This window comes from Cinclus cinclus, chromosome 27 (genome assembly GCF_963662255.1).
Source record: "Cinclus cinclus chromosome 27, bCinCin1.1, whole genome shotgun sequence".
NCBI lineage: Eukaryota > Metazoa > Chordata > Aves > Passeriformes > Cinclidae > Cinclus > Cinclus cinclus.
In genome coordinates this window covers 4,508,482-4,520,740 of record NC_085072.1, presented here as the reverse complement: position 1 = coordinate 4,520,740, position 12,259 = coordinate 4,508,482, and the positions used below count along the sequence as shown (strand labels likewise).

Below are 12,259 nucleotides of genomic sequence, written 5' to 3'. Positions count from 1 at the left end.
AGAAGGATTGAAGGCTCCCCAGCATCACCCACCAGCTGAGGGGGGCCCAGGGCCCCAGCTGAGCATCCTCAGGGTGGGGGGCCTCTCCTGGTACCAGGGGAAGGGCTGCTGGATGGCTCTGGCCACCTGGTTCCCATTAGTGGGGTCTGACTTGGGGCCGCTCAGCATCTCCCTTCAAATCGCAGCTCTGCCTTTGCCAGGCATGGTGGAGCTGGGATTTTGGGGTCTAAGTGTCTTTTTTGGGCCAGTTTGCCCAAAGAGACTGCTGTTTGGTAGTGGGCAGTGGTGCAGGGTCAGGGTTCACAGGCTGTGGGGTTGCTGCCACCCTGTCCCGAGGTGTCAGCCATGAACGCCATGTGCCCAAGTTCCTTGTATGGGTAATACAGTAGCTGGGACAGTTTCCTTTCCAAACTTTGTTTGGTTGGATCCTCGGTGACTTGGATTTGGAGGTAATCGTAGAAATCATGTTCTGCCTCCGAGTAAAGCTTGTTTTTGTGTCTGATGCCCTACAATGAGGTGCTGCTCTGGGTGCAAGTGAGAACAGGGCAAGGGCCAGGAACAGACCTGGCACCGTGCTGTCACTGCACCCCATGCCCCAGCAAGGGTTTCTGGATCTGACAGATGTCTCCATGTCCCAGCAGGTTGTCGTGTATCCGTGGGGGCTCAGGGTCGGAGCCCAGAGCAGCCAGCACCATAGCGTCCAACAGCTGGAACGCCAGCGGCAGCCCTGGGGAGGGGCGGGAAGATGGCCAGGACAGCATGGACAAGAGTCTGGACAATGATGCCGAGGGTGTGTGGAGTCCAGACATTGAGCAGAGCTTCCAGGAGGCTCTGGCGATCTACCCACCCTGCGGCCGGAGGAAAATCATCCTCTCAGATGAGGGCAAGATGTACGGTGAGTACCAGGGGCAGGAGGGAGGCACCAAGCAAAGGCACAGGGTGGCCAGGGCTGAACTGAAACCTCCTGCCCTAAACCCACGCTGGGGCATCACCCTTGAGCATCCCCCAAGCCCGAAAGCAGCTGGCTCGGGTTCGTCGTGGGGCTGGGCTGGGGAGGTGGCAGTGACCCACGTCCCCTCCCTCTGCACTGGCTCTCCCTCCCGCTCCCTCCCTCTCTCGGCCCTGCCGGACTGACTGGTTTGGTGAAGCCGTCGGGCAGGGAGCGGGCGCGGGACTGCGGAGCCGGGGCAACCCCAGCCCTCCTGCTCCCGTGTGCCCGCGCATCCCTCCCCAAACCTTCCCCAACCGGACCTGGTGGCCAGAGCACCCTGTGGCAAGGGTCACTCACCCATCCTGAGCCATCTGCACCCAGCTCAGTTTCTGGTGATTTCACTGGTGGCAGCAGGGCTGGTCAGCCCCACTGGGGTGATGATTTTTGGAGGTGTCAGCCTCATTTTCAGTGTTTCCCAAAACTCCCTGTCCCTGCCAGGGTAGGGATTGGTTCCTCCTGTCCTGCACATCCCATGATGTCACCCCCAAGGGCCAGTAACCTCCAAGTCAGGAACAGGCTGCCATATTACCAAGGCTGGCGTCTCTATCCCCAGCCTCCAAAATACACCTGCCCAGGATGCTGCTGTCACAGCAATGGCTCCCCCAGTGCCAGTACAGAGGGGCAAAAGGGACGAGACTTTCTGGAGAGCACTATGCCACTGTCCCCACACCCATGCCAGCTACTTGTGCCACCCCATTTGCCAGGGCTCCCAACCACGGCATCGGGGCTGGTGGAGGAGTGGGGTGAGGGGGAGGCGGGGGAGCACAGGGCTTCCCAAGCCTATGCATTTTTTAGATTTCTCCGGGAATAGCTGAAGTGCCGCCGGGGAGCCTGGCCCTTCGAAGCACGCCCCAACCGGTTTTTCCAGCCTTTCAGAGACATCTGGCAGCTGCTTAAAGAGGCAGCAGCCCCTGTTGGCCTTTCATCTCCCCCCCCACCCTCCCCAGCACCTCCCCACTGGGACCCCCGGGACCCCTGGCTGGCATTACTGAGCGTACCAGGGGCACTGGCAGCACAGGCAATGCCAGCATGCAGCGTAACGGTGTGCTAGTGCCTCTGCTCTCCTTCACCACCCCTCTTTTTGGGGGGTTCCATGGGTGCCCATGGCCATGCCAGCCCCTGCCACACTGGTGCCAGCGCTGTGGGGGTGGCAAAGCAAGGTGGGAGCTGGGGAGCCAGGACCCAGCACGGGTACACTGGGCCTTGCTACACTCGGCTGCTGGATGGGTTATTTTTAACCCAGCCTGTCCAACTGGTTCACGTGGTGGTGTCAGGGGAGAGGAATTTGGGGAATGTGGTAATTTGGAGGAGGACGTGCCCTCTCAGAGGGAATGGCACGGTCCAGATGAATCACAGGGAAAGGGACAAGGGACAGGGCACGTGGGCACAGGGATGGCTGTGAGGGTGCAGCCTTGGGCATGGTGTGAGGCAGGATGGGTGCGGGAGATGCCGGCCCTGGATGCTGGACACTAGGGCTGGCACTGGCTCACTGAGTCCAGGAAGGCACCTACATTTCTTTCCTGTATTTTTTCCCCATATTTCTTTCCCACAGCCAGGGAACAGGGCGCAGAGGATGGGATTCAGGAGCAGGGCATTCAAAGGGGGATTTTGATGGTGTACCCCCAAATTGGAGCTCAGCAGCAGAGTCCCTCCTGCCAGCACCCTGCTGTCTGTATCATCTCACCTGGGTTTAAAGGGACACCCTGTAAGACCTGGCCCCTGCTAGGTGCTAATGAGGGAGCCAGCCTGGGCTGGGAGGGGTGGGAACTATGCTTCAGGGTGACACCAGGGCGCCATGCCGGCTGTGCAAGGGGCACCCCCATTGTCACCCACCCACCAGCTCCTGCCTGGCGTGGGCACCCCAAGGGGCAGCTGTGTCTGCGTGGCACCTGGCCCTGTCTGTCCCCATGTGTGTGTCCCCCCAGGAGGGCCCAGTTGCTGTAGGGCTGGGAGGGGGCCAATCGGGGTGGAAGGAGGAAGGGGGGGGGTATATATTTTTTTTTTAGGGGATTTTTTTATTCTTTTAAAGCCGAAACCCGCTCCAAGGGCATTTCGACAAGTTCCAACCGCGACCATCTGGTCCATTAAAATAAATCTGGCGTGCCTGGCTGCCCCCGTGCGCGGGGGGCGGCGGGGGCCGGGGGGGCCGGGGCCGGGAGAAGAAAGCTCCCAGCTGCTCTGACGTTTGAACGTAGATTGGCCACAGCTGGCCCCTGAAATGTGGCGCAAAAGCAACTTCTGCTTCGAATTAGACCAGGACGTTGGGAAATACTGGTGGAAAGGCCAGCACGGCTTGTGAACGGGAAGCGGGGTGCTGGGAGGGGGGCAACACCCGGGACCCCTGCGGGCACGGCTGCCCGGGGTGGGTTCGGTGGTTCTGGTGGGGGGCTCCGGCTGGGATGGGTTTTGGGGGTCTGTGGTTTGAGGCACGGCTGTGGCGGGGGTCCCTGGTGACTGTCACCTCGCTCCGAGCCGCGGGGTGATGGAGGGGGGGGGGCAGGCTGGGTGCCCTGTGCTGGCCACCCCCGTGTCCCCCAAGTCGCCACGACTCTGTCGCGGCAGCGCCACCTCCTGGCAACGCCTCCCTCGTCAGGCCGGGCGGGGGTGGGGGGGGGGGGGGGGTGTTTGGGGATTTTTGGGGGTGATGCCCCTCGTGTTCCGGGGCTGACCCCAGGCTCTGCCCGCAGGTCGTAACGAGCTGATCGCCCGCTACATCAAGCTGCGAACGGGGAAGACACGGACGAGGAAGCAGGTGAGGCGTTGCTCTGCTTTTTCTCCTGGGGTGGGCTCGGGGCGGGGTGGGAGGCGATGCCAGGTAAGCTCGAGGGGGAGCGGCTGTCCTGCTGCATCACTCGTCCTCTGTGTCCCCTCCTCAAGCCACTGCTGCTGCCAGCAGATCCCCCATCTGCGAGGAGCTTCGCCTGTGAGCACAAAACCCCTTGGGTTTCCTCTGTCACAGGATGCCTGGAAACTGGGGGTGTGGGGGCAGGCAGCACCCAGGTCACCCACCTGGTTGGGGTAACCCTACAGGTGGCAGGAGCCCTCAGACTTTCTCCAGGCAGTGTGTGTGTGTGTGTGTATCTGTATGGGTCTCTCTGCTGCGCCTTCTGGATCTGGGGACTGTTCCTATCTCTGCCCCTTGCCAGGCTTTATGCCACTTGTGCCGGGTGCCACAGCAAAGGCACTACAAACCCCATGGACTGAGAGCAGGGCATCTACATCACAGCCAGGGATCCAGGAACTAGCTGTGTGAAGCTGTGGTTCTGGTCTTGGTGGAGCTGGAGGTACCACAGAGCACAGGCAGGGATGCCAGCAGGGCAGGAGCACACAGAGGTCCCTGGAAGCCCTTGCTTCACCATACCTGTCTGAGGAGTGGGCTGCTGCAGCTCTCCATGGGATGTGTCCCTTTCTCATGTGTCCAGTTGCTCTTCCCTCCCCTCATGGTGGCCCCCAGCCAGGAGCCAGGCCACCCATCCCAGCAGAGCCCGTGATCTTGGATGCTTGGGAGCATCTCCCACCACCAGGAGACGGTTGGGTTTGGGACACTTATCCTGGGACTGTCCTGTGCCACAAATCCTCACAAGAGATGGACACTGGTCCCCAGACACTGCAGAGGTCATTCCTCCAGGATTAACTCTGAAAGGAGAGGGACAAGGGTCTGGCCACTGTTTTTGTGTTCAGATCAGTGCCAAGAAGTGATTAATTTCTGGCTTAAAGACTTAACTGGGCCCCCCCTTCATGGGGGAAGGATGCAGTGCTCTGGGGGGACTCAGGAAAGGCATGGGAGAGAGCACCCATGGCACTGATCCCTGTGTGCAGTTGTCTGCTGAACAGCCTGGTGTCTCCTCTTGTACAGCCAGTCACTGGTGGGAGCAGGTTCTTGCCAAAATCATCCTTGAAGCCCTGTGGGTATATGGACACCCACTCTTCCTGTGGATGGCCCCCCAGAAATGCTGTGCCTATACTGCCTGGATATCAGCCCCTTTTCTTTAGATCTTGCTCTTACAGGGGCCTAGACACAAAAACCCAACCTTTTTCACCTTTCCCACATGTAAAACCAGCAGGAGCCCTGGGGCAATGTGCCAGTCGCTCCTGGACCCACAGGCCCACCGAGTAACTCCGGGCACCTCAAACCTTCCAGGCTGTATCATCAACTTATGGTGCTCACAGGGGCTGGCAGGGTCTGTCTGTCTGTCCCCACGAGGTGGTGAATGGGGACTCCCTCAACTGCAGCAGCTTTACACCAAGGAGCTTCACCCCAGCCTGGGGTGGGCACAAACCAGCATCAACCAGCACCGGTGTGCCCCACAGCTTTCCTTCCTCCAGCTCTTGGTGGGTGCAGGACCCTCAGCATCTCTAGGAGCGGCCAAAGTGCTCCCCCATGTCTGCAGACTCCCTCCCCTGGGGACAGCATCCCGCCCTGCAGGGGGAACGTATCTTCACGCTCTCTGTGTTTTCCTTTCCGAACGGCGTGGCGGGCGCTAGGTGTCCAGCCACATACAGGTTCTAGCTCGGAAGAAGGTGCGGGAGTACCAGGTTGGCATCAAGGTACGTTGACGCCCTTGCCCAGGTGTCCGCGGCGGTGTCTCTGTGAGCATGGGCAGCCCCTTTCCTTCCTCCTCCTTTCCTCTGGTTGACGGCTCTGCTGTTCCCCCTCTCCTTCTGCTCTCTCTCTGCAGGTCTCTAGCCACTTGCAGGTTCTTGCCCGACGGAAATCTCGTGAGATTCAGTCCAAGCTGAAGGTACGCCCTGCCTCGCCTGGCCCCGCCTGCTGACGACTAACGCACTCGGCTCTGTGGTGTGCTGCTTGCTTTCCTGTTTTACCTCTCTATTTTTTGGTGTTTTTTCTTCCTTCCCCCTCTCTTGGCTCCTTGGATCAAATGGTTTTTACAGGCATCGTTGTGGAATGCCCAAAGAGAAGTGCTAGGAGGGGCAGCAGAGCCTTTCTCTTTCCTGGTCTGGGTGCCAGATCCCCTCTTTGCATCTAGGCAAGGACTCTGCCATGGGAAGATATGGGTTTAAACCCTCCTCTGGTGATATGTGAGGGCTGCCCCCTCTTTTGGGCCATCACGGATTCTCCCACAAGGAGAAGGGCCCCCCAGGGCAGCCAGTGAGGCAAAGTGAGGTTCAAGCAAGGTGTTCAGAGGCCCACTCCCCTCCACAAGTGAGACCTGACCCAGCTCAGAACAGCTGCTGGTGCGATGTGGACAGAAGCAGGGGGGCTCCAGGGGTCCCTGCAGGCTGCCAGCCCAGTGGCTTGCGATGCACCAGGGTGTGAGCAGAGCCCAGAGGCACCACAGGGATGTGAGTGGCAGCAGGTCCATCTGGGGCCATACTGCTGGGGATGGGGGCACAGTGCTAGGAGCCAAGGGAGCCAAGTGAGAAAAAAATGGATCATTCTCTCTCTCTTTTCTGGTTGGCTTTTCTTTTCTTCCTTCCTTCTTTCCCTCCTCCTAACTGGAGCCCAACTAACCTTTCCATAACTGTTCCCACCAAACATTGTGGTGGCAGTGGGGAGGTCATGATGGGGGGACATGGGCAGGACTGGGGGCATCACCAAAGGACCACACCCTGCTTGGGTTGGACCCCCATGATGCAAGGTGGGGGACAGAGAGGTCCCCACTGCACAACCACCCACTGGACACAGCCAGCTCCTGTGATGTGCCTCAGTTAACTCTGTACCATCACACTGGGAGCATCTCCTTAGGTATCTCCAGGGGTGATTTGCTGCTTGCTGTGTGAGTGGGAGCCCAGAAAATCTTCCAGGCTGCCGACCTTGAGGTCCCGAAAGCATCAGCAGCTCCCCCTGTCCTGGGTGCTGTGTCCATCTCCAGCTCTGAGGCTGGCAGTGGACCCCACTGTCAGAATTGGCAGCCAGGGCACTCTCACAGCTGGAGCATTTCATCCTCAAAGCTTTAACAAACTCCAGCTCATGCTGTCTGGGAGTCCACCAAGATGTGCCCCCCAAAGTCCTTCAGCAGGGACCCCAGTGCCCCGTGAACAGGTTGCCAGGAGGGCTGCCACGGCCAGATGGCTTTGGTCTGCTAGGAGAAGCCAGGAGAGAGCACCTGAAACTTATTTTGGGATGCTCCTTTGGGCTTGTATATCTTAAACCCAGTCTCCAGCCCCAAGAGGGGCAGTCAAGAAAGTGCGAGGGGTAAGCAGGGTAAACAGCAGCAGAAGCCTTAAAATAAAATAAAAAATCTTTCCTTGGCACAGTGTGTAGAGCAAGGGGGAGTTGGAGGCAGGAGTGACCCCAGGGGTCTGTGGCTGTGCTCTCCATTCCCAGCCATGCTGCCTGCGGGATTCTGGCATGGAGCAGCCAAGGCAGAGATTCCCCCTGAACAATACTAGGGGGATACAGAACATCCCTTCTCAAGATCAGTGCAGGCAGCCCTCTGCCCTCCCCCAGCACTGTCCTATGAGGTGAAGACACTTCCATGAGCAGTGTCTGTGTTTTTGAGCTGCAGTCATGTGTGTGTTCATGCTCCCAGCATGTGGCTGCATGCCCGCCCTCCTGCCCTGCCCCAGGTGGAAATAAATGAAGCATTGATCCCTGGGGAAGGTTCAGAGGGAAAGAAGAGGGTGTGCACTGGAACCAGCATGAACGTGTCCTAGCGATGCAAGTGGAGGAGCAGCCCTGCTCCAGGCAAGACCTGGGAGCCCTGGAGCTCCTGCCCAGCAGTGCAGTGACCTTTGGAGCAAAAGGAAAAGCAATTGGTCTCTTCTGCCAGTGCACACACAGCACAGGGGTGTTGTGCTTGGGGTTTTCCTTGCTGTGCCTGTGGGGGAGTTGGCGTCCCCATCCCAGGGCAGCTCTTCCTCTCAGTGCCCCAGCTGCAAGCACTGGGGGCTCTGGGGAGGCTGTGGAAGATATTAAAAAGAGGTAGAGGATATTAAAAAGCCAAAGAAGGCACAGGCTCACCACAGTGACCTCTTTTAAGAGTGGGTGGGGGGCTTTGCCATCCCATTCGTGGTGGGGATTAAGCCTGGGCATCAGTGGCCACCATGTGCATCGACTGGTGACTGGCCAGGTCAAGGGCTTCGCTGGCCACGTCGGCTGTGGTGATGAGCCAGGGTGAGGCATACCCAGCTGTCCTGGTCTCAGCTGGGGTAGATTTAATTCTCTTCATGGCACTTCACAGTCACCCCATGCCTGTGCTGTGGACAAAATTAACTCTGCCTGAGCTGACGCCAGCACCGACTTAGGGGAGGTGTACAGAGTACCCAAAGGCTCCCTCTGTGACACTCTAACATTTTTTTTTTCCTTTCTTTTGCCGACAGGCCATGAACTTGGTAAGTTGATCTTGAGTCTGAAATTCCTTTTGTTCTCCATTGCATTATGCCCTCTCCAGTGGAAGGGCTAAAACTCCTTCACATCCCCAAGGGGGGAGGGCCACCAGCAGCAGTGGGAGGGGGCATTTTCCAGACCTATCAGCTTTTGCTCAGAGCGCATTGGCAAGCTCCAAATGTTAATTAACATTTGAGGTGGGGGGGGGAATCCCTCTGCACTGGTCCCTCAGCTGGGCTGTGGGATTGCCAGCCAGCTTTGCAAAACCTGTCAGGCATGCTTGGATTGAGGGAGCTCAGTCTGCCCCTGTAACCCCTGCTTCCCTCCTGTCCCTCCTTCTCCCCTCAGGACCAGGTCTCAAAGGATAAGGCTCTGCAGAGCATGGCTTCCATGTCCTCAGCGCAGATTGTGTCGGCCAGCGTCCTGCAGAACAAGCTCAGCCCCCCCCCTCCTCTTCCTCAGGCTGTCTTCTCTGCTGCCCCCAGGGTGAGGACAGCCCCACACCCCCCACACGGGGACACCCCAGGGTGATGGGGACACCATGAGCTGCACAGGGGGCAGGGGGATGTTCAACAGCCATTCTCAGCCCTGGTGGTAATGCAGGGCTCCCTGCTGTTTGCAGCAGGTGAGGAGGGAAATTTTGGGAGTGGGGAGAGTCAGAAGCCACTGACTCTTCCCTGTGCTGTTTTCCCAGTTTTGGAGTGGGCCTATCCCAGGACAGCCTGGACCCTCTCAGGAGTAAGTACAGACCCCTCCACACCCAGCACCGGCAGGACCCTGCCTTGGCAAGGGACTGGGGCATCCCGGGCTTGGTTACCTGATGATGCTTTTTCCTTTCCAGCATTAAACCGTTTGCACAACCAGCTTACCCCATCCAGCCACCCATGCCTCCATCACTAGCCAGTAAGTCATGTCCCTACCCTCTTGGAGGGCACTCAGTGTCTCTGCCAGGTCATATTTATCTTCTGTCCCCTCCCACACACAGTGCCACCCACCTGTGTCTCCTCCCCAGCTCTAGTGGGGGAAAAGCCTGGGTTTAAATCCAGAAAAAGCTCCACAGTGAGCAGGACCGTGCTGATCCCAGCTGGGTCCCCTACAGTCCCTTTCTCCCCCGAACATCCCCCATGTCTTTCCCCCAGAACATCCCTACCTTTGTAGCCACACTGTGCTGGGCGTTTCGGGAGTGTGTGAGATGGGATGCAGTGGGGACAGCAGCATTGCAGGGCGGGGGGCTCACCCCAGTTCCTGGCTGCCCCTCCACCCCCACGTCACTGCCCTTGCCCCAGGTTATGAGCCCTTGGCTCCGCTCCCGCCAGCTGCCTCGGCCGTGCCGGTCTGGCAGGACCGCACCATCGCCTCCACCAAGCTCCGGCTCCTCGAGTACTCCGCCTTCATGGAGGTGCCCCGGGATGCTGAAACGGTAACAGTCCCCTCCGTGTGCCCGCCGCCCGCGTGGGACGGTGCCCGTCCATCCCCGTGCCTGGTGGCATCTTGCTCTCTCCTGACCTGTCCTGCTGCTGTCCCCACCCCGCTCCCTACAGTACAGCAAACACCTCTTCGTGCACATCGGCCAGACGAACCCCTCGTACAGCGACCCGCTGCTGGAGGCCGTGGACATCCGCCAGATCTATGACAAGTTTCCTGAGAAGAAAGGTGGCCTCAAGGAGCTCTATGAGCGTGGGCCCCAGAACTCCTTCTTTCTCGTCAAGTTTTGGGTATGCTGCTGGGAGGGTTCGGGTGGGGAGGGTCATCCTCGAGCTACAGGCTCGTTGTGGGTCAGGCACTCTGCTGGCAGAGTAGGAGCATACTGGGCGGCTCTGAGAGTTGGGGTCTCTTGTCCCCTTCGAGGGCTGGGTGTGGTGGTGCCTCATGGGACTCTCTTCCCTTCTCCTCTCTCCAGGCGGATCTGAACAGCACAATCCAGGATGGGCCAGGGACCTTCTATGGTGTCAGCAGCCAGTACAGCAGTGCAGAAAACATGACCATCACAGTCTCCACCAAGGTGTGCTCCTTTGGGAAGCAGGTTGTGGAGAAGGTAGAGGTGAGTTCCATGCCCCACTGCATCGGGAAGGGCTTGGAGTTGGTCCATGATGGGTCCTGGGAGGGAAAAAGTACCAGAGCTGGGTGTAGGACACATGGGTGCCTATACCATATTTATGGGTGGGGTGGAGAGGACATTGCTGTGTCCCAGTTGGCCACCACCAGGCACGGGACAGCTGCTCACCCTGGCTGTCCCCTGCAGACGGAGTATGCACGGCTGGAGAACGGCCGGTTCGTCTACCGCATCCACCGGTCTCCCATGTGCGAGTACATGATCAACTTCATCCACAAACTCAAGCACCTCCCAGAGAAGTACATGATGAACAGTGTCCTGGAGAATTTCACCATCCTGCAGGTACCTCCCCTCCTTTTCCAGGGGGCCCCACCAGGAGTGTGGAGCCCGCACTTCCAGGGACTCTCTGGCTCCACATACACCTGGTTATGCCTGGGCCCAAACAGCCCCTGGATTCCGGGGAGCAGATCTTGGTAGTGCAGACAAAGTGGCTGTGCCCAGGCCTGGACATTACCAGATAATGAGGAGCAAAATCTTCATGGAGCAATTAAATTGGTTGTGCCTGAGTTTGACTTCACCAAATAATCTGTAGCAGTTTTTGGTGGTGCAAATGCAGTGGCTGGGCCTGAGCCAATGCAACCTCCCCCAAACAAATTTTTGGTGGTGCAGTTCAGGCTGTTCTGAGCCTGTGCAACACCCCCCCCAAAAACGGGTAGTAAATCTTGATGGTGCAATTAAATTGGCTGTGCTACTGCCTGTGTGACCCCACAAATAATGGGTAGCAAATCTTTTCATGGTGCCAAGTGGCTATGCCTGAGCCCATGAAACCTCCCAGATAACAGCATCTGCCCGTGGGCACAGCACTCCCCTAACACACTCTGCTCTGCTGCAGGTTGTTACGAACAGGGATACCCAGGAAACCTTGCTCTGCATTGCCTTCGTTTTCGAGGTCTCCACCAGTGAGCACGGCGCCCAGCACCACGTGTACAAGTTGGTCAAGGACTAGGGGCCCTTGGGGACAGGCAGGGGCACGAGAGGTGTGCAGGGGAGGGAGGGGGCCGTGCAAAAAAGCCACCCGTGCCTGTTGCCTTGTGAGAAGTCATTTGAAAGACAGGAGGAGAAGGAGGAGGAAGAAAAACAATAGCCAAAAAAGACTGACTTGTGATTGCAGATGTTTTCTACTTAGGAACAGTTTCCTTTTTTTTTTAAATAAATAAATAAAATTACCAAAAAAAAAAAATTAAAAAAAAAATTTTAAAAAAAGAAGAAGAAGAATGGGAAAGGAAGCGTAGGGAGAAAGGAAACCCACATCCGGCGCTGGAGAGAGAGAGACCAGCCCTCGGTGTTGCTGATGAGGGCCAGGATCCCACCGTGCCAGCAGCAGCAGCAGCAGCAGCAGCGAGACGTCAGAGCAGAGAACGACCCCTCCTTTCACCCCCGGCCGTGCCCAGAAGTGGCCCCAGTCCTGAGTGGAGGGGAGAGAGTGCTGATGCTCAGGAGGATGCAGCACCGTGCCAGGTCTGAAACTGATTGGCATGGCAGCAGTGGCATTGGCACCGTGTGGCACAGCCCGGGGGATGTGGGGCAGACGGGCAGGGCAGAGTGGAGGAGAGGGACACTGCCACCTCCCCAGGGATGCTCCTTCTCTATGCCCAGCTGGGGCACTGGGAACCAGTGGCAGTGAAGGCATCAGGGCATTGACAATGCAAACCATGGGGGTTTACGGCTCCTTTTATTTTTCCTTTTTTTTCCCTTTTTTTTTAATGAAAGTGCTTTTTAATATTTTTTAAAAAGACACCATGCTTGTAATCAGGCTGATGGCCCTCTGCAGTGCCCAGGTGCTCCCCTTCCACCCTGCACAGGAAGTGTCTTGTTTAGGGAAAGGTTTGGGATGTCTCCATCTCTGGCTGGGTTTTGTGGGGGA

At 58.0% G+C, this 12,259-nt stretch overlaps 1 protein-coding gene across 7 annotated transcripts; it reads left to right on the top strand.

The window, feature by feature from the left end:
* Nucleotides 1-744: 744 nt before the first annotated feature.
* On the top strand, nt 745-11,818 carry TEAD3 (TEA domain transcription factor 3). 7 transcript variants are annotated; one of them, XM_062509842.1, is made up of 12 exons: nt 745-895; nt 3,679-3,743; nt 5,671-5,733; nt 8,276-8,287; nt 8,631-8,768; nt 8,977-9,020; nt 9,124-9,185; nt 9,569-9,702; nt 9,824-9,997; nt 10,183-10,323; nt 10,525-10,677; nt 11,228-11,818. In XM_062509842.1, the coding sequence occupies exons 1-12, from the start codon at nt 760-762 to the stop codon at nt 11,339-11,341; spliced, it is 1,236 nt and encodes a 411-aa protein (XP_062365826.1). In that variant the 5' UTR covers nt 745-759; the 3' UTR covers nt 11,342-11,818. The 7 variants fall into 7 exon arrangements, with proteins under 7 accessions (XP_062365826.1, XP_062365823.1, XP_062365827.1 ...); XM_062509839.1 differs by lacking the exon at nt 5,671-5,733 and adding an exon at nt 5,477-5,539; XM_062509843.1 differs by lacking the exon at nt 8,276-8,287 and having other exon boundaries at nt 8,631-8,747; nt 9,124-9,171; nt 9,561-9,702.
* Nucleotides 11,819-12,259: the final 441 nt, after the last annotated feature.

Excerpts from the sequence above, each read along its gene's own strand:
- TEAD3 (XM_062509842.1), top strand. The coding sequence starts at position 760 with ATGGACAAGAGTCTGGACAATGATGCCGAGGGTGTGTGGAGTCCAGAC. Across the intron at positions 3,744-5,670 it reads AGACACGGACGAGGAAGCAG|GTCTCTAGCCACTTGCAGGT; the intron begins GTGAGGCGTTGC and ends CTCTCTCTGCAG. Across the intron at positions 9,021-9,123 it reads CAGCCTGGACCCTCTCAGGA|CATTAAACCGTTTGCACAAC; the intron begins GTAAGTACAGAC and ends TTTCCTTTCCAG.